Source organism: Pezoporus wallicus, unplaced genomic scaffold (assembly GCF_028554395.1).
Source record: "Pezoporus wallicus isolate ANWC-B61680 ecotype Strahan unplaced genomic scaffold, APGP_CSIRO_Pwel_v1 contig_5104, whole genome shotgun sequence".
NCBI classification, from domain to species: Eukaryota; Metazoa; Chordata; class Aves; order Psittaciformes; family Psittacidae; genus Pezoporus; species Pezoporus wallicus.
Genome location: NW_026637335.1, coordinates 387,595 through 408,577, shown reverse-complemented (window position 1 = coordinate 408,577; position 20,983 = coordinate 387,595). Strand labels below are relative to the sequence as shown.

General features: G+C 39.2%; 1 protein-coding gene across 2 annotated transcripts in view; it reads left to right on the top strand.

Annotated features, from left to right (window-relative positions):
- Positions 1-20,983, top strand: part of LOC130596793 (connector enhancer of kinase suppressor of ras 2-like) — a 187,442-nt gene that overhangs the window by 47,042 nt on the left and 119,417 nt on the right. For both annotated transcript variants that reach the window (XM_057404747.1, XM_057404746.1), the window contains exon 2: positions 15,279-15,442. In XM_057404747.1, the coding sequence (XP_057260730.1) occupies positions 15,279-15,442 (164 nt within the window). The remainder of the gene's footprint in view (positions 1-15,278; positions 15,443-20,983) is intronic.

The window sequence follows — 20,983 nt, the reverse complement described above, 5'->3', positions numbered from 1 at the left end:
ATCTTAAATAATGACTGGTCAAAGAATAGGACCCCCTGTGATCAGACCAGAATTCATAAAACATTTATTCCTCAAATAGCTGTGTGCCCAGTAATCTGGGCATGAGTAAGATGGACATAAGTCTAATTAGATTTCTATTTTAAAAGAAAATGTGTTTGATTTGGTGAGTTATACAGTCTGACTGCTGTTTCAGTCATGAAATTAAACAGAACATACATCTTAAGAAGAATTTCTGTAACTGCCAAGGATTTAACTGATGATTTCTTAATTCCTAGTGCAGCATATCAAAATTGGCTGTCTACCATCTTACAATTTCGTTGACACAATCTTTGGTTTCATTCCTCATATTTGCATGAAGAACCACTAGAGGCACTCGGGACTAAAACAGTTTTTGCCTGTTGGAAAAGGACTCATCTGTTGCGCTCTGTGTTCTACCTCTATGCTTCTTACGTTCCCGCAATTCCTCTTTGCCCTGTCTCCTGGGAATGCTGGCTCTTGTTTCTGTGCCTGTGTTGCAGAGCAGTCATCTGCCAAAATATAACACTTTTCCTTTTATTTTTTTCTGGGCCATTGTTCACATGGGTCAGTTCCCCAGCACAGCTCAGCATGCAGCCACAAAGACATTTGGAGGTAGCAGCAAGTGGCAGCGAAGAGCAGAAAATGACAGCTTCAGCTGCTGGATTTTCAAACCAAAGTTGTTTCACAGGCTTTTGACAAAAAAGGTTGAGCTTCCCTTCACCTTCAGTTTGCTGAAACAGGCGGATCTGAGGCACTGTGCTGATGTAAAATTACTAACGCCAATACAAGTGGAGTGGGGAGGAAAAGTTGTTGCCTTTCCTGGCAGCAGCATGGTCTGAAATTGGCTCGAGCCCATTACGGAACTGCACCTTGTGACATTTTTCTATCAAAGGGGATAAGAAATGTACCATCTTAGGAAGTATAGTAGACACATCAGTACCTAAAAAGTAAGAGCTGCTGAGGGGTAGTGAATAGACATGTAGACATACAAAGCACAGCTTTTGCAGAAGAATACAGCACAAAAGTATCTCAGCTTATCAGGCCTAGGATTTCTGTGGCAAATGTGGAAACACTAAGACAATGTGATTAAATTTGAAGCCCCAAACGTCAGTTAAATTTTCTAGTAGTGTATACATTCTTTGAACCAGGAACTTGGTTAGCAAGATTGTCACAAGGCGGACTTAGAGGAAAAATTAAAATAGGAGTTTATTTAGTATGTGACTTTTGCATAGGCATTGCTTTAGAATGTCTTGTTATATTCTAAAGTAATATTAATGTGGTATTAAAATAATCTTTAAAGAGAGGTCAGGTTCTCCATAGGGAGAAATATTCCAAGAAAGCATAAACTGAAAAGTTATTCAGCATTTCTAGTAACAATAATCATACAGTCTCCGTCTCACTTTCTGCTTTCCTATAATGGTATTGCAAGAAGAGGACAGTAGCCATGACAGGCTCATCAGTGTTACCTATGCATTTAAGTAATTGTGCCTTTTGTTTTAAAGCAGGAGCAATCAGAACACCAATGAGCCTTTCCAACCCTCAGTAGTGCAGTCACTTAGTGAAAAATAACTTAGAAGACTTGTGAAATACTACAGACCTTGAAGCCCTCTAGAGGGAATACTAACTTCTCATCCTGTCCCTGGAAATGACTGAAGTCAAGGATGTTCAATATTCGTAGACCATTTTTAGCATGTTTGCAGGTACCTGATTTATTTTTTAAAGTTAGGATTTGCAAATTGGTCCTAGGGAGCCAATAGCATCCTAAGATGTGTAGGAAATGTCATCACAATTTGAATTTTTCCAGTCTTATGTCTACATTCTTAGGGAAAAGAAACACTGTGAATAGTACTGCCAATTACTGTACATTATCAAGTTACTTAACAAGTCACACTCTCAAATGTAGTTTATCTATGATTCTATGATCTGACAAAAGCCCCATCCAACCTGGCCTTGAACGCTTCAAGGGATGGGGCATCTAGATCATCTGGAGAAGCATATAGTTGCAGCACAACAGTATCTAAAACTACTAATCACATGCTCTTATGCCATAAAAATGTGTCTATGCTTCTGGCTGAAGTGAAGATGCAAGTTGCCACCCTTTACATGTACAATCCTCTTAACACAGGTGCACCAGGCTTCTATTTCCACCTACTGAAGAAGCAAATTGTAGCTGAATCTTTGCTAAATCCTCTTAGTGATGAAGCAGCCTGAAATTTCGCTGTGGTCTGTAAAATTAGCAACCAAGTTATATTTGCTCTTTGCCTGCTCTTTTGATTGACTGTGTCGTGGGCCAGTTGTGTAATGTATTCCTTCAAGTAGCTCTGCTCCTCCAGCACTTTCCTGACTCTGCAACACCTCTGCTATAGCCTATTTGTAAGCACTTAATCATCAAATGCGGGCTAAAACCCTTTGTTATAAATGGCAACATTTCCCTTTTAAATCAGGTAGTATAACACTCACATAAAAGCATTTCAAGTTTTCTTTTTGCTTTTACTAATAGAAAAGTTTGAAAGAGAATATCTCTTGGATCCAGGATGCTCTGACCTTTTTCATATTCGCTGAAAGAGATTGGAGCTGCCAGATTTGCTTGTTAATTTACCAAGTGATATCACAGGAAAAATCCTTGCAGCAATAGGTGACACAATGCATTTTCATGGAGAATTAGTGACATCCTGAGAAATGAAGCTGTCTTTGTTTCATATCTTACTTCCAGAAGTTCAGGAAAAAGGCCAGTTAGAAAAAGCTAATCGCATCATTATTTAAAGACAAAATGTTTTGTAAGTGTGAAAGTCATACTTAGCTCACTCTCTGACCTTTTTGGATTATCTCAGTCTTACTTCCCTGCTTTTTTCTGATCACAGCTATTTTATTTCATAAAGAAACCTGTAGTTCTTTAATCTATTTGTAAACTGACTTTTCCAAGAACTTGTTCCTTCTGTGTAACTCTGGGTATAACTTGGTGCCACTTGAGATTCCCAGCCATGTTATCTCAGGGTTATGCTCAGTGACCAGAGGATGTCATCTAAAGCGTGTCTCTCTGTTGCAGCCTCCTGCCTGTGAGTATCATGTATAGTAGCAACGTGTGGTGAGAGGATCAAATCACTTCCTAAGCATGTCTCAAGGCGCTCCCTAACCTTTAATGTCTTTCCATCTTTAGTTCTCTGGAGCATAAACAGGGTAAGCCAGAAAGGACTTTTCTTTTTGAGGCTTTACTGGGAAAGGCTGCTGCAGCAGGACAAGAGCCTGCTCCCTGTGAAGCCATGAGGAATATCTCCAGAAACGTTATTTCATATTGTGCTACTTTTGCTGCCATAGAATTAATTTATCCTGCCTAGTTAATACAGTGCATTGCTCTGGGTTTTTGGGTCTGTATCTTTAGTGAGTTAATACATTTGTTTTCACTAGCACCTCTATTTAGAGTTTTTATGGACAGTTCTCATTACTATTACATATCTCTTATTCCTTGTCTGATATTAAAAAAAAGAAGCTTGAACTATTCACTTATGGAGAACAGGAAAATAACTAGGAATGGTCCAAGAACTGTGTTGGTTCTCCTGTTATCCTCTGGCAATAGGAGGCTCTATAGCTGCACCAGTGTTTAGGTTGAGATGGGGACTCTGTAGTACTTCCAGCCTGATGCTTTCTTGGCAAAGAGAAACAAATTTCAGGTGCTAGGCCTGACCTATGTCCCTTTTTGTGTGCTGCCATGTAAAAGATTGAATCATTTAAAGTACATGGAAAAAGTAGTATTTCAAACATATGAGTGAGTGATATCCTGTGGTTTTAAAATGGTTTGTAATCACTTGATTATACCTTTTTTTTTTTTGTACTGAATTACCAATAACCTTATTTCCTTGCTGGGCTGATTAGAATTTTCTTATGCATTGAGCTTCAGTCATATTTTATTCATGGACTTTGTCTATATATTGCTCTAGATATGATAAGATTCTAGCCTGTTTCATGTTACTTCACAAAGGTATTTAATCTTGGATAAGCTATGGCTGGATCAAATAGCAAAACATTTAGAATTCAGAATGAAAACACAAAATAATAGTGATTTAAGATGTAGTAATATTTTTTCATCGTGTAGTTGACGCCAGAGACTTAATCTATCTTAATCTGATACTGCATGAAAACTGGTAGCGAATAAAAATTTCCAGCTCTCATTCTGTTCAATAAAAACTATAATAAATTTGGCATAGTCATGTAACATAAGTATGTGGAATAAAAATGGGTAACTGTAAGGAAAGAGAAAAGCTTCTTCAGTAGGATTTACAATGTGATTTCTCTTTGTTTTGTAATTTCTTCACATTTGCTTATTTATGCTAGTTTCACATCCTTTGTCGTGACAAAAGTATTCCCAGGTTGGGAATTTCCTGACAGCTGCTCAACAATTCCTGACAAATCCACCTGCCTTTTAACCAAGCTAACTATCAATTAGTAGAACTAATTCTTCCCAACTACTTAAGTAAAGAACCTAATTTAACATCGTCCAGATTTATAGAGTCAACAGGACAGCATAAACAAGAGCTGCAGTGTTGTGCATGACTCCCTCAGTGTTTCCTTGAAGTAAAAGGAATGAGAGAGAGGCATGCGTGGAAGCCCAGATCAACTGATCTATAGACTCTTCCCTAGTTGTTGTCCAACAGATGCCATCACCAAAGGTTCTAAAGAGCCCTGAAAAGCAACAAATCCCAGTCTTTCCTTTACATTCCTATTCCTTCCTATTACAGAAAGCCGAAAGCAGCTTCCCAGTAATTTTTTTGGCAATTGTGTTAGGATTTGCCAAGGCCACCTTCTACTTCTAGGATTTGTATCTTGCAGCTGTTTAAACTATTAGTTGTGAATTAGGTTGTAGACTCATAGTTGTTGAAGAAACTGTGTTGAGCAGAAATGCTATTTGTTGAGGCTTTTCACTACAAACACCTACACTGGATTTGGCTGTTCTTCTGATACGTAGGATTTTTAGTAAAATAGGGCAATGAGGTTGAAACAAGAATGAATGTATTTTGGAACTGAAACATCCATAGCGCTTCTTGTTTGACTCTTCTATGTCAACAGTTTATCACCACTCAGCTTTGCAGGTGTTGGCACTTCCGACAGAGAACGCTGTCAGAGATTCTGGCTGTCCTATTACAGGTTTACGTTGCTGATAACATCTTGCAGCCGAACGTATGCCTCAGAAAATTTCCATTTCTTCCTGCATGTTTTGGCCAGGAAGTGTGTTCTGAAGCATCTGTGGCGTTATGCTGGATGTCTTTGAATATGAACTGCATTTATTGTAGAGCCCTGTAGCAAGGGCTCATCAGATACTTCTAGGGAAGAACTAATTTCACCTAAATTGCATACATTTTGCCCAACAAGGTACTTTCTACCTCTGTTGATCAGCTCACAGACTTGTTATGTATCTCTTCGGTATCTTTTTTTCTTCACAGGGAACAAGGGAAAAGTGGGGAATATCTCTTTATAACTTGTACAAAAACTTGCTTGGCATGGTTTTGCGTGATACCAAACTAGTGTTTTGAAGGTCAGCCTGTGTCAGAAACTTGCCTGTGGGGAGTGCAAGGAGGATAAATCCTCAGAAGCTGCAGGAAGGACCTTTCAGTTATATCTATTTGTTCTGGTACTTTTGCTTTTAAGATTAGTCCTTGTAAATAAGAACATGGTTAATGCAGCTCCCTCTTTATTACAGTTGCTGACCTTTCTAAAATAGAGACAACGTGCTTAGGCTCTACTGAAGGAAACTTGATTTCCTAATGGTTTTCTTTCCACCTAAGAATGGTTCCTTTTTGTTGGTTGGTTTTTGTTTGATTTGTCTTTTGGTTTTGGTCTGTTAGTTTTCTTTTCCCCATCATCTTTGGTAGCAGGTTAATAGAGGACTGTAATACACCACTACCCTCCAGTCCAGGGAGATGAGAAGACAACCTTTGCCAGTTATTGCAAAAAGGAGAAACACAAAACTTGATCACCTCAGTTCCCTACTTGTAAGCAACGCTATCCCTGGGGTATGCAGGGTAGATGTTGTTTCTTCTAACTGTTACTACTGATCCTAGAGATGTTCAGTCAACACCAGAGCTGTTCTGACACAGATCTTTGCTCTTTTGTGAGTGGGTAGAGATTTGAGAATTTAATTATGCTGGTTCTGCATTTTGGTTTGAGTATAAATAAAGGTTCCTTGAAATATGAAATCTATTTTTTGCCTTGTGAATTTATTTTATATTGTCTTTCTAGCTAACCCTAAAAGCTTTTTAAAATTTAGGTGTGTTTCAGGATGGCCAGAGCAATGGCTGGGATGGTGATCAGACGTTTGCCATCTCAGCAAATAGGAGAGAAAACTAAGTAAAGAATTACCAAATATGGCTTTCTCGTGGTGTAGCTTGAAAAGAATGTTCGTTGGCAGTCGTGCCAGCTTAAGCATCTGCTCCTTCATCCACTGGTGTATTCCACTGCATCTGTGCCAGTTAAAAATAGCTGGTAACGAAAAGGAGTGAAGTTAACATGGAGAGAATTCTGACCCGATTCACTACACAGCCACGCACAGAGCTGTACGAGGCACAAGGATGTACAAAGGTACCACTCTAACTTGGAGCCAGTGCTTCTGCCAGCAGAGATTCTCATCAAACTCTGACTGGAAAAAGAAAAGCAGCGTGTTACATGAGTCTAGTACAGAAAATAGACTTGTCTTGCATTTGGCCAAAGCATTACCCTGTTAAAACAAAGGTAATGAGGCAGATTTGGGGTCCAAGTATTCTCAGCTTAGTCACATTGGAAAGGGGAAGCATATAATCAGACAAACGGAGGTATGAACGTGCTGGCTTTTTGAAGCTTGCTAGCACGTCCAGGTCACTTCAGCCAAACTGCTTCAGAAATCTCTCTTTATCATGGAGAAAGTTACTGAGGCTCTGGAAAGACTTAATTTTTTATTAATACAACAATCTAATAAAGACACTTCTGGTTTTTATCACTTCTGTGGGAAATTCACTAATAACTGCATCAGTGACATACCTCGGGGTTAAGATTGCTGTGAATGTGACAGCAGGGACAGGCATTTGTGTCTGAAAATGTGATACATTCTCTGAGGGTGACACTTTTCTTCCAGAAGTATCCTTAAGGTCAGGCCTAGTTCTGGTTATTTATTGCCTCTGTGATAATGTCACAGCTCAACAACGTGTCAATTTTTGTGGAAGAAGTTAAATGGCTTCATTTCCTATTACTCAGACACAGGTAGTGAAGGCAGAACTATATTAAGTCACTTAATGTCGCTTTAAGGGAGATGTCATATTATTACATCAAATTGTATAGATGCAGCAGTTTGATAATTTGTTATTAATATTGCTTGACACATCCCCTTACAAAACCTCCTCAGATGCTCTGAACTCTTAAAGTATTAATAATTTCAGCACAATTTTGGTCTTGGTGATATGATTATCTTGGAAAATTGCTGCCCAAAGAGCTTGTAATCACAGACACTGAGATAATGGGAAAGCCTTGGCCATGCCCATGATGATGTAGTATACCCATAGGTTTTGTTTATTAGACAGAATTTGGCAGGCTGGTTTGTGTGTCAGACATGCACTCCTGGTGAAGAGGCTGTGATGTTTGCCTTTATTCAGTGTGTATGTGTGTAGTTCATATGCTCATGAGCTTGCAATGGATTTTTCTTGAGGATTGCACCCCTTTTAACAGAGGTGCTTTTGGCTGAGGAGATCTGTCATTGCCAGTGAAACTCTGGCCTGTTCTGGGGATGGAAGAGGAAGTGAGGTTGGAAACTCCCAGCTCCCTCCAGCTTGTGCTCTCATAACACTGCTTCCCCGCTGGTACAGGGGAGGCAAAGCTGCCTACCTCACCTAGAGAAAACACAAAAATAGGGGTGGTGTGGAAGAGGAAAACACGTGACAACTGGGCATGGAAGCTGGGAGTAAATGGAGTTGAAAATATATGGGATTTTGCTAGGGGGAGAAATGGAACATGATAAAAATTAGGAGGGTGAGGTGATACTTGTAACCAGGGCTACTGAGCCAGTGACATAGGCTGGTGTGTGGGATGTAGCAGCAGGATGAGGATGGGAGAAGCTGGATGCTGGCTTTTGAGCGTGTCTGCTCTCATGGGGCTGATGAAGAACCTGGCACTCTCAGGAGAGTAGAACAGGAGCAAGAGAAGTTAGATTGTGGACCTCAGCCGTGGTGTGAGACAAGTGGAGCAGTTTGTCTGGTGAAATTCAACCCACTTTGAAGCCTGGAAGTCAGCCTTTTTGGGTGTCAGTTGGTCTTTGAGAAACATTCATTCAAAGTGCTCATTCTGCACCAGTTCCTGTTCATGCAGATGATGGGTCTGTAAATGCAAGCAGCAAAAGTCTGCTTGTATTTGCATCTAAAACATCCATCTGTATCTGTGTGAATATTATAGTGACGCAGAGGAAACTCATCTGGGAAGCAACATTTAAGCCCATAATACTTGCACAGTCAAGCATTTAAAGGTCAGATAATGCCAGAATTCAGGGATTATTTTTTCAAAATAATCTTAATTCTTTCTTTTTGGGGTGTTTGTGCATTCCTGCTCTAACTTGCAGTTTTAAATGTACTTTTTGGGTGAAATTTTGTACTCTGGCTACCTTTTTGCTACAGAGCAGGTTTGTAATAAGCAGGGTAGCTTAAAGATGCAAATACTGCATGATAGTCTAGTTTCTAAAGAGACTCCAAACTTTAAGGAAGTTTAGGTCTGTAAAGCTCTCAGCTTGGTGTCCGGAGTGTTTTCAAGCACAGGGTTGTGTGGGTATGGAGATCATTTTCTCCAGGCACTCCGAACAGTGTTTTGGTTTTGCTTTTGTGTTTGTTTCCTCATGAAAAGGCTTTAAGAACAAATAGCTGATATCTGAGAGTCACCCTAACAGGAACATGGTCCTGAGGATTATGCCTTTTCTTTATTTGGACTGAATAATTCTTCAGAAGCTTTTAATGTCCCTAACAAATAATACCCACCTGATGGTTTTCATTGTTACAAGTTGTATAAGAATGGGAAAAGACCCACTGTGCCTAAGTCCAATGTAGTAAATCAAAGGGGTTTGCGATAAAGAACACCCATGAACTGGAGAGTGTGTGTGTGTGTGTGTGTGTGTTCAATAAAATTACATTTAGGAAAAGGCACATATTCTCCACCTACTTCTAGCTGTTAACAAACCAGTGGATTTCTTCCAGATCTTTCTAAGTAGCTGCTAAATATTGCTTTATATAGAAAACACCACTTGTTTAAAAAAAAAAATGCACACCCCAACTTTTTCACTTTCTGTGACAACAACTGCCTGGGCTGAGGCTGTAGATGCTGTTAAACATTGGATATATTCAAGCAGATCTGCATATGTAAGCTGAAGGTTGTGCTGCCTTCCCCAATTAATTAGGTAATTTCCAGCACAGAACTTGGAGACTTCTTTTTGTCTAATAGTGAATAGCTCATTTCCTGGACTTGCAAGTGCTTTGCCTGAGAAGAGAAGCCACTGGTGGAATCAGGTGCATTGTCTCGGGTGCAGTCCTGCTTGTCTGGAAGGTCATGTACGAGGTCACTTCCAAAAACCAGCAGGAATCAATGTTTCTTTGCTTATGGTTCCAAACCTACTTCAGCAGTCTTCCCTCTTCCTACTCTCAAAGCGCACACAGTTTCTGGTTGTCTTTTGCCCTTTCTCTCCCCTTCTTTGCAGTGTTTCTATCCTTTTCTTTCATCCTTGTCACCTGAGGCAGTTTCAGTACAACCAGTTTTCTCTTGAATTATTAGGTGACCCTGGTGTCTCACACTCCTGAGACGCATGCGCTGGTGCAGGCATGTTCCTGTTGTGCACTGTGGTCATATTATACAAGATTCCTGCCCTCACGAACAAGCGCAGTCACTGTTTGCATTTATCTTCCCTGAAGGACACTGCAGCTCCAGTGGATTTCCTCCAGCATCCAGCAGGATGACATTTGAAAATTGGTTTTGTCCCTTTTTCACTTTGATTTATTGATTTTTCACAGGTTGCCTGCCTGCAAAACCAGATACAGTTGTTGTATAGCTTTTATTAGTCAAATGAGATACATTAATAGGAATATTAATTTGCTCTTGTCAGACCAAATTGTAATTATTCTGAACAAGCTGAGATCATTCCCTTGGCTTTCAGGTTTTGTACCTTAGATCCAGATCCTACCGACACTTGCATATGTACCTCAAATTTGCTGCTGTGTGTAAGCCTTTATGCAGTTGTCATTTTAGTATTCTATGTGCTTTTTATTTTAGAAGCTATTTTAATTAGGAAAGGTGTTAAGTATGTTCTCAGACCCTCGGTCAAGCTGGGTTTGACTTCTTTGCCAACTGGCTATAAATGGACTCTTAACACTTCCTTGTAGAAGTCAGCAGTGGTAAATGCTTTTCCACTGAGCTGTTTTCTTTCTCTTTCATCTTGTACCTAAAAGCAGAATGAGCAATGCTGCATTTTTAGAATGGAGCGTATCACTTTGCATACCCTCTTCTGTCAGAAGAATCCTCTCATGAGAGCAGTCGTGTTTGTGACAAGCTGAACTGGCACAGACCTTTCCTGTCTGCCCTCCACGTAACCCCTCCATTTCACAGCCAGCGTTCTGCTCTTCTAGCCAGCTGCTGTAGATTTTCCTCTGGGAATAATGATGTGGTATGAAGAAAACCATCACTTGGTGAGGAATTTTTAGGACCGATTATAAAACCAGCATAGGTAACAGAGTTCAACTAAAATATATGGAAAAAAGAAGCAAATAAATGTAGTGTATGGAGAGATTTATGAAAAATTGGAAATTAGACTTTTTAAACTTAGAAATTACTTTTGTGATGGATCACACTTCATAAAGTTATTGTCACCACATTCCCCCCTGTGAGAGCTTCCCTGTCTATATAATTTGACTTCCTGAATAGCAGGCAACAACTTATGTTTTTCCTTCATTTATTCTTACAGTGATTTTCTATCAGTATCTCTGTCTAGTGCTAGAGGTAAAGGGACAGACCTTAACATAACATGGCAACTATGTGCTTTCAATGTAAAACAAACATGATGTTGTTTTACATCAATGAAAAAATTCATTTTAATTTCAGGGGGTCTTATTGCCCACAGTATGTAGCATCTCTTTTGTAATGTTGGCTCCGAGTTAATACTTAGGTGTAATTTTAGCTAGCTCTACAGAGGGTTTTTTTTATAACAAGTTGGTTTGCTTTGTTCTTTTAATGATTCTGTTTTCTTAAGTATGCAGTTCTAAAAATAAACATGTTAGAGCTAACTGGCTTGTCTTTTCCTGCCCTTTCTCCCTACCTGATTTTTCTGCCTCCTCTTTTTCATGTCGCTTTGATTTAGGCAATTTACTACATGCCTTGTTTGCAAAGGCGTAGTTGGCAGTCGGTATATCACAGATGCTTGCTTTTCCTCTGCTCTTTGAACACAGGGGTAGAGTTTTCCTAGTCCTAGCTTTTTACTTAAGAATGGGAAGGATCACAGAATCAACTAGGTTGGAAAAGACCCTTCAAATCAAGTCCAACCGTTCCCTAGCACTGCCAAGACCACCACTAAACCGTATCACTGGGGACCTCATCCACATGGTTTATGAATGCTTCCAGGGGTGGTGCCTCCACCACTGCCCTGGGCAGCCTGTTCCAACCCTCTCTGTGAAGAAATTGTTCCTAATATCCAACCGAAATCTCCCCTAGAGCAGCTTGAGACTGTTACCTCTTCTTCTAGCACTTGTTACTTGGGAGAGGAGACTGACCCCAATCTCACTGCAGCCCTCCTTTCAGGTAGCTGTAGAGAGCTCTAAGTTCCCCCCTGAGCCTGAACACAGTATGCTAGGTGTGGATGGTCACTGTCCTGGCCCTGCTGGCTACACTGCTTCTGATACAGGCCAGGATGCTGTTGGCCTTCTTGGCTGCCTGGGCCAAGAAATGCACAAGAGACAATATAGCAGAGACGATATAGCAGATCTCTCAGCATGTCTCATGTTAAGTCTCAGCTTTAAAATAAAGCATACATGTTTAAACCTTTTTCCTTGAATTAATTTACTGCAGTATGGTGGATATTTTGGTTAGTTACAAACTGTACCCCAAAAAAGTAGGAATGTGCAGGATCAGAACTGAAAGCCTCTGTGTTTCTTGCCTGACACCAATACTGTGTAACTTGGCACTAGTGGTTTAATTTCATTTAGCTATCTGTAAAGCAGAGTTAATGCCTGTTAGTTGTTTGTAGTAATGAGTCTTAACTAATGTAAGTCTTACCTGTAAACAGAAATAATGTTGAGAATATTGCATAAAGAGCAATGGCTTGAGGAGTGGCATGAGGAAATAAATATTCCACTTGACTTTGGTGAGTCAAAATGATCTTATTCCATACTCTTTCTAATTGCATCTTTGATATTTTCATGCTAAAAACAATTACAGCCACAATAATAAAGAATGAAATTACTCTTAGCTAAGTTCCTGCTTCGTAACACCTCACAGTTATCAAAAACATTTTTACATTGCAAGAGAAGGAACAATGGAATACAATTCCTACCTCCTAGATAGACAGAAAAGCAACAAGCAATGGACAAATACTTCTTTCTCGGTGTGTGTATTTATCAAATGCTGTCATGCTATGAGACAGCCTGGTCCTTTAATGATATATTTCTGTATTCTGTTGTCAACTGCCATACTGTTTGCACTATTAAGTAAATGCCTCCTAAAGATGCCCTGGGGAGCTATTACAGAGCAGTATGAATAATGCAAATTTCATATTTTGCTCTTGTTGTACATTCTGTCTGGCACAAAGGGACATTTAATACATCTGGCTACACAGTTTTTATAGGATGTGATGTTAATCTGGTATTTTCTAAACCTTTCTGAATACTACAAATGCTTATTTGTAGCCACTGATACTAAGGTTTTTAACTACTTTTCTTCACTTTTGTTCAAAATAATTTAGTGTCTGGTATCAGTTTTAGTGACTTTTTATGATGAGTTTCAGGCAAATAGTCACTAAAAGCAAACCTGAAACACCGGGGTCTTGGAATTTGCTCTGGAATTGTTCTTGAGCAAGCAGGGAGCAGGAATGTGGAACGGCTCTGAATTTCAAATGTTAAATTCGCAGTGGTCAGCTTTTAACCAATCCAAATTGAAATATGCTTACATGAATTTGTTCATCAAATTATTTAAACCCACAAACAGATGCAGAGAAATAGTGTCCTGTTTGCAAACCATTCCAGAACGGAGAAAAGGCTTAGGTATTGGTTACAAAGAGACTGCTGATTTGAGTTAAAAAGAAACAAAACACCCCAGCAAAACAAAATCAAGAAGCAAAATTAAACCAAACTAGCTCATAATTATGGATAGCAACATAAAATGTGACATTTTACATCACTGACCTAGTTTTGGATGGGCTATACGTCTAAGTGGCTATAAGGTCGTGTTAGCTACATGGTAAATGATAAAAGAGCACTGTAACATAACTTAGGACTATCTGTTTGCAGAGTAAATAACTGAGTAATTTTGAAAGGTAATTTCATTGAAGGAAACTGCAGTATATCCCCCTGTATTTCTGGAACAGAAGACAAAGACATTATTTTGTTTATTCAATTCTTGTGTCATCACAATCCTTGTATGTCAACTGAATTATGTTGGCTTAACTGAGACTTAAAGTGGTAATATTAAGCATGCCAAATAGAAGATGTCAGATCTCTCTTCCTCAGATACTCTATTTAATAAACCTGAGAATAGAAAAACATGGAAATATCAAGTATTCTTGTCTACAGGGTAGTTTTAAATTCCACATTTGCTGGCTTGCTTTCAGTTCCCCAGGATTCCTGCAATGTATTTCTGTTTGTCATTGCCATATTGTGTCATTTGGTTACTTAGAAGGACCTCTGTGATTCAAAACATGTTTAAATACCTACAGGTTTCTCTTTCAAAGATCCTAAGGTGAATGGTAGCATTACCAGTTTCCATAATAATAATCCAGGAAATTAAAACACAATTAACTTTGCTTTATTTCTGGTTTTATTGTGTCTGTGAGAAATTTTAAAGAGACAAACAAGAACAATATCGTTCATATGCCTCTTGCTTTTCTTTTCTTTATATCCATTGGCTTTTCTTAGCGCTTGCACAAACATCTTCCCCTTAATTTAACCGTAATGGTGATGCTCTCTGTATTTAACACAACGTTTCTTGCCTTATCAATTTTCAGGGCTAAATGGAACAGTTCTTTGTTCATGAGTAAAATTGAATTATTAATCACAGGGTTTATAACAAAATCATTTGTATGTTACTGAGTTTCAGAAAGTTGAGAGTTTGACATGAATAAATAAATATATTGGCACCGGGTGTAGCAGATAGTGGAGGTGGTTACTGAGCCTCAAAACCACTCTCATGAGTGGTACGATACAGTGGCTACACTGTATGACTTTGAAGAGTCAGACAAGAGGAATACCAGGAAGAATGTGCTTCTAATCATATTCTTCCATAACCGAAATTTACATTTGGGTCCTCATGACATCGGAAGAAAAGGGTTTTATTGTAATGGCACTCTCTGTGCTTCCCTGCTCTTCCTGGGTCTCCCTAGTGAGTACCATGGAGGATAAAAATTAGTGTTAAAGCAAGGAGGGCCCCCAGGATGATCAGGGGCTGGAGCACCTCCTGTATGAAGACAGGCTGAGAAAGTTGGGGCTGTTCAGCCTGGAGAAGAGAAGGCTGCGTGGAGACCTCAGAGCAGCTTCCAGTATCTGAAGGGGGCTACAGGGACACTGGAGAGGGACTCTTCATCAGGGACTGTAGTGATAGGACAAGGGGTAATGGGTTCAAACTTAAACAGGGGAAGTTTAGATTGGATATAAGGAGGAAGTTCTTTACTGTAAGGGTGGTGAGGCACTGGAATGGGTTGCCCAGGGAGGTTGTGAATGCTCCATCCTTGGCGGTGTTCAAGGCCAGGTTGGACAGAGCCTTGAGTGGCATGGTTTAATGTGAGGTGTCCCTGCCCATGGCAGGCAGGTTGGAACTGAATGATCTTAAGGTCCTTTCCAACCCTAACTATTCTATGAAGAGTGTTGAAAATAATGTCAGTAATAGAAACTTTTCTCTTTAGCAGTATGCACTGAACTATGAAAGTTAAATTATACTTTTGACACATTTTTCCATAACAAATCCAAACAAGGAATTATATTTGCATTTCCAAGCAACTTGGAAACTCTGTGAATTGCAGAATTATTATTGTTGTCCCTGTTCTCTGAATATGCGTTGTTGGCTTTTTCAAACAGGCCTTGATGACTGCCTCCAACAATACATTAAAAACTTTGAAAGAGAAAAGATCAATGGTGAGCAGCTGCTGCACATCACTCATCAGGAGCTTGAGGAACTGGGAGTCACTCGGATTGGCCACCAAGAGCTGATTCTAGAAGCGGTTGATCTGCTCTGTGCATTGGTGAGTGATTTCTTGTATCACTTCATAATCTGGGTTTATGAATTTGCAAACCACGGTAAAAATAATATAGACTGCACTCCCCAGCCCTGTGCTTGTATGGACACAGTAGGTTTGCTTGGACATGTAGAGGCTTCTTTGAGCTGTAAAGAAATTATATACATCCATTTTATGATTATGATGGTCTTTTGTTGCTCTTCCTCTGACTTGCTTGGTCTTGAGTTCAAATACTGTTGACTATCACTACTGGCATCCATATGGTTCTGTAATTATATGCCATATGCCCTTCTATTTCACTGACATTTGCTACACTGTACTAAACCAAGTAGACCTGCGTGGTTTACCCATGCCAATATCCAAAAGGATGGTACTAAGGAGCCAGAAGGTAATGCTAATTAGACTGGAAGATTGTTTAAAACGAGCTTTGAGACAAGATTGGAATGGTAAAATTGACTAAAAGTGTAGATACAAGTGTCAATTTGAACTTTGGGGAAGAGGGTGTTTAGCAAAATACATGCATTTGGAAGAACACTGGGGCCTATATATAACAGGTCATTAATTCACCCAGCTTCTTATTTGATGTCAGAAAGTTCCTGTTTTCCTCTGTTATGTAATCCCTGCCAGCTAATAAAATGGAATATATTAACTTAATTCTAAAGGAAAACTAACCTTCTTTTGTGTAGGTGAACAGTGAAAGGATATTGGAAACACAAAAAATAAACCAATAAAACTACATATAGGTAAATTACATATAACATCCCCAGTGCTTTAATTCTTGATCAGTTCTGGTTTTTCACAAAGTAGGTTATCCTCTGAGATTCTGGTCCAGTAAATTTTCTCCAACAGGGAAACTGGCACTTAATAGTAAAATAGAAAACAAGTGGGGAAGAATGCACTTGAGCTGAGCAGAAAGCATTATGAAGTACCTCTTATTATGCATATGCTTCTTGCAAGTACCTCTAATTACAGAATATAATGGATACAGCTTGAGATCCTCTCTTAAAACTAAGTAAGGTATATGTCAAACCAGAGACATGCCTTTGGCCCTGATGCAGCTGTGCCTGTGCACTGGGGCATAGTGCATAACCCAACAGACTTCTGTGTTTTGGAAACATTTAAAATCGAGCTCCAGAGTTCCCCCCCCCCCCCCCCCCCCCCGACACGCTGTTTTCCACATGAAAGGAATCGTAACTACCCCACAGTGTTATGTTGTGTTATCTAAAGAACAACGCAGTGCTGTGCCCTGACACCAGGGAGACATAGCAGACCCAAGAAGTTTCCTCTGGCAAAAGAATGCCCTTCAGTGAAGTCTGCCCATTAGGAGGACCCTTGCTGGTTTTTCTTATTATTATTTTTCTTTCTTTAAACAAAGAAACTGTACCTCTTAAACACTGGCCCTGCTGCTGGTCAGTGGTGCAGCTCTTCTCTTACTGTGCTGTCTCATGACCTTATTTCTTCTTTTAAGGCACGGTGGGGATTTTCCAGCTCCTGCTATCATTTATTTAGCCTCCTGCCTTTAAGTCCTTACCATTCCTTTCTCACTCAGTCTCTAAAATGCCTGTTTTGTTTTTTTTTTTCCTGCTTCTAAATTCTTATCTTCCTGCCCTTTCCATGTGCTTTCTGCTGAGTGAGTCTGCTGCCTGCGGCTCTGCGCTTGGGGGTATTCTCCTGCTTCTGACATTTCTGCCTTCCTTCTGTGCACATCATATTCTTCAATTCTTGCAGCTTCTTACTGAGCCAGGATCACAAGTAAAAGTTGCACAAGATGAGGAATGTATATTTTTAATAGGCAATAATTTGTAAAGGTTTTAATCTACGTAGCCAAAAAGCATCATCAGGAATTTATCTTAATTCTTTATCTTAATGACAGTAATTGAATGGTAGGAGATCTGATGCTGCCTCTGTTGACAACTGACATACACATCTGAAAATTACAGTTGCATTCTTGTTCTGTGCTAAATTTTGAAATAGGAATAGATTATTGCAGTAAAATATGATGTCTGGTTGAGTGATCAGTGCAAATTGTTCATCACTGCAGTGGGTTTTTAGACTAACTAGTCTAAAAGGAAAACAGAAGAAAGACCCTGCTTTTAAAAGTAATTAAGAAAAGGAGGAGAGGGTTTAGGGTATGCTTAAGCCATTTAACAGGAATTAACATATAAGAAATTATTTGAATTGGAATGTCTTAAGGAATGCATCATTTTACCCCTGATTTTCTGAGTTACATTATGAGAAAACTTAACACAGTTTGTGAGCAGCTAGAATACAGCCACAGTCAGTAAGATGTGAGTGCCTTAATGTGTGTGTGTTTGTATCTATGAGGCAGAGTGTGAAGTGTATTTGTAGATTTGTATATAAATATACTTTAAATTTTTTTTTCATAGGTTATTATGAAAAAACATGAGGGGTCACATCAATTCAGTCTAAAACTGACGTGTGGAGGGGTGGTAACAGCAGGAGCCATGGCTTGTTCTCTCCCTCCATCCCTCTGTTCACCCCATTCAGCATGGCATGTCCTCCCCGCCCCATGCTGGCAGAGCATCCATGATGCTGTGCACACTGTGTTTCCTTCCTGTCTGGATCACAGACAGCTGCACTCCTCGTTACATCAATACATGTCAGTACTACTTTGTGCTCTGCATATCACCCACTCACTGGGCCATGTCAGTGACCATTGATTTTTCTTTTCTGTACATGGATTTCTTAATTGATTTCTGTTTGGCGATTGGCAGTGGCCAAGTTACATGACCTATTTCTTCCAGGCAGTATTAGCAGGATGTTCTACTCCATCTTTGCTAAGGTTGTGTAACACATTAAACAGAGGCATCTCCAATGTACTGTAGAAATCTCTCAGGTAAGCTTAGGCTCAGTGGTGCATCAGGAATTGAGCTGCGTGTTGGTCATGAGTTTAGCTGCAGAACAGCTTCAGGAAACCAAGAGAAATTTGGCTGTCTCATCTCAAGCTCTTGGAAGGCACTGAACATGCATGCTATGGTGCCATATTTTCCATATGTGCTCCCTGCAGGGCTGGCCATCCCAGTGGCTGGCCAGCCAGTGAGCATACCCACTGGCTTTTAGGGGTAGGTGTTTCATGGGGTTCCACATCAAAGAGCAATGCTTCTGCTTCTATCTTAGTGATACAAGTCATTATACAGCATATATGTAACTAAATGCTGCCCCATAATGAGGGTTCTAAGAGCAAGAGAAAATGAAGAATAAAGGAGGCACCTCCTGTGTTTCTCTTCCCTGTCCTACAGCACCTATTAGTTAGACTCTCAAATGCAAATTACTAAAGGCAGGAAGAATTACTATTATGCATTTGCCCTCGATATGATTTTCTATCCCCTTTACACAAACAAACATGACCCCCCCAGTATTATGTCTTGGTTAATTGCTTCAAACCACCATATTATTTCTGAATAAATTCAAAAGAGAGAGTACTATTGCTATTACAGATCATAATTTTTCTTTTGAGAGGAAGCTAAATTGAGAGCTTTCTGTAAGTAGGCATTATACATGAGAATTCTGCCTAGAGAAGATTCTACACTGGAAGAAGACAACCTACAGCAGGGAAAAAGGAAATGTAAGAAATATAAACAGGAAAAAAGAGAATTATTGGATCCCTCTGTGCACAATAGGAGTGGCAATGTGGGGGTTTGGAAATGATTTTAAAACGTTGGAATAATCCAGGTTCTGAAAAGGTAAAACTGAAGTGCAAAAGATGAGAGTATCTTCCACTGTAGGAGAGAAAATACTGATGCTTTCTTGGGGTTGCTCAGGGGTGAATTTATGTGGGATGAAAGGAAAAGCCATAGGTGAGCCATGCTTTCAGCTTTGATTCTTTGCCCATTCTAGAAAGGGCTTTAATTATGAAGAAAATTGGGAATGATGGCTGTGGTGGAAAAAATCCAATGTTAAACATTCTTCCCACTGTGGTCAGAAGCTGCTCTGCAGTTACTTATTTGAAGGGACCTAAATAACATTTAAGGACTAAAAAGTGCAGGCCAGTTAGGACTTGGACTGTAATTTTATTAAAGCTGAAATACTAATCTGGGTATGTATTAGAGGACTAGTTGCACAAGGACTGACTCTGAAAAAGTAGTAGGGCCTGGGGAAAATAACTCTTTTGATAGACAGTAAAATATACTGGACAGAAGAAAAAGGAGTACTTCTGATGTCAACAAGGGGTTGTTAAATCTGTGCAAGTAAATTTAATTCAATTAGGGCAGTATTGGAGTCAGTCTATTGTTAAAGCCTGCACAAATTAAAATATAAACAGTCTAGTGGAAAGAAAGACTGATAATGAATGGAAGAAAAAGGAATGCAAAATGAAAAGCATGCTCAAATATAGATTGTATCTAAAGTAATTAAAAGTAGTGTTAATTCATAGGCATTCAGCTAGTGAAAGTTAGGCACTGTTCTATGATAGCGTTCAAGGAGAAATAAAGATTAGGAAATGTCTCTCTCTGCAGAAGCTGGCAATCCAAGCATGAGAGTTTTTCTGCTAGAAGGCACAATAAAGTCACCTGTGGGTCAACATGTTTATAACAACTGGCATGAGCTTCATTTGCTTCCCTATGTACTGCTTTTTTTAAGCAATGGATGGGAAGCAGCTACCAAGCAAACACGCTTTTTTGTTTGTTCATTTTCCTACCGTTTCCTAACGCATTTCTGTATTAGGCATCTCCTTAACAAAATTGCACCAGGAATAGTGTTTTGTTGGTCGGACGGAAAGCAGTTTGCAGTAATTTGTTCTCAAGTATGCCATGCTGATGACGCAGCCAGCCTTTCCTTGCTGTCTCTGTATCTATCGATAAGATTCTTTCTTCTGAGTTAAAATTATTCAAGTTTTGCCTGAATTAATACTACTTTTTAACGGCCATAACTACAAGGATCTCTCATGAGATCCTTTTAATCTTTCATTCTGCTGATGTGCTTTTTGATTTGTCAATGCTGTGCATATATTAGGAAGTATTTTTTCTTACTTTACCCAACAAGTAATCAAGTTTCATTTCGAACAAATCATTCAATATCTCACATTCTTATTTTTCCCTCACATTTTAAAGGTTATTCAAAGGTAAGGTTTCTAGAGTAAAATCCTTACTTTACATATATATTGATGCTTAAATAGATGGAAATAAATCTTTGAAATGGAATGCCATCTTAGTGAGAGGTGAAGAGATAGCCCATCTCCTCAGTATAATGAGGAACCTGGCACATACATTATTTTTGTCTATGCAAACATATATGCATCCAGAGAGCTTTATTAATCTCAATTGAGAAAGGAGTTCAACTTTCAGCAGTCCAGTGCTATTTGTTAGGCTATGCCAAACCTTGGAATTAATACTATTGAATGTGTTATTTAATTATTCCATGTATTAGAAAGGAAGTGTCTTCTTTTCTTAGTCGAAGTAGATGCTTAATTCCTTTTTTAGTCTTTCCAATCATGCAATTTGGTAAAATGAACTATTTTAAGGACTATCTGTTTTTTCTCATTCCCAAGTCTCTTACCAATTTTTTGCTTTTTAAAAAGTCTTTAAGGAT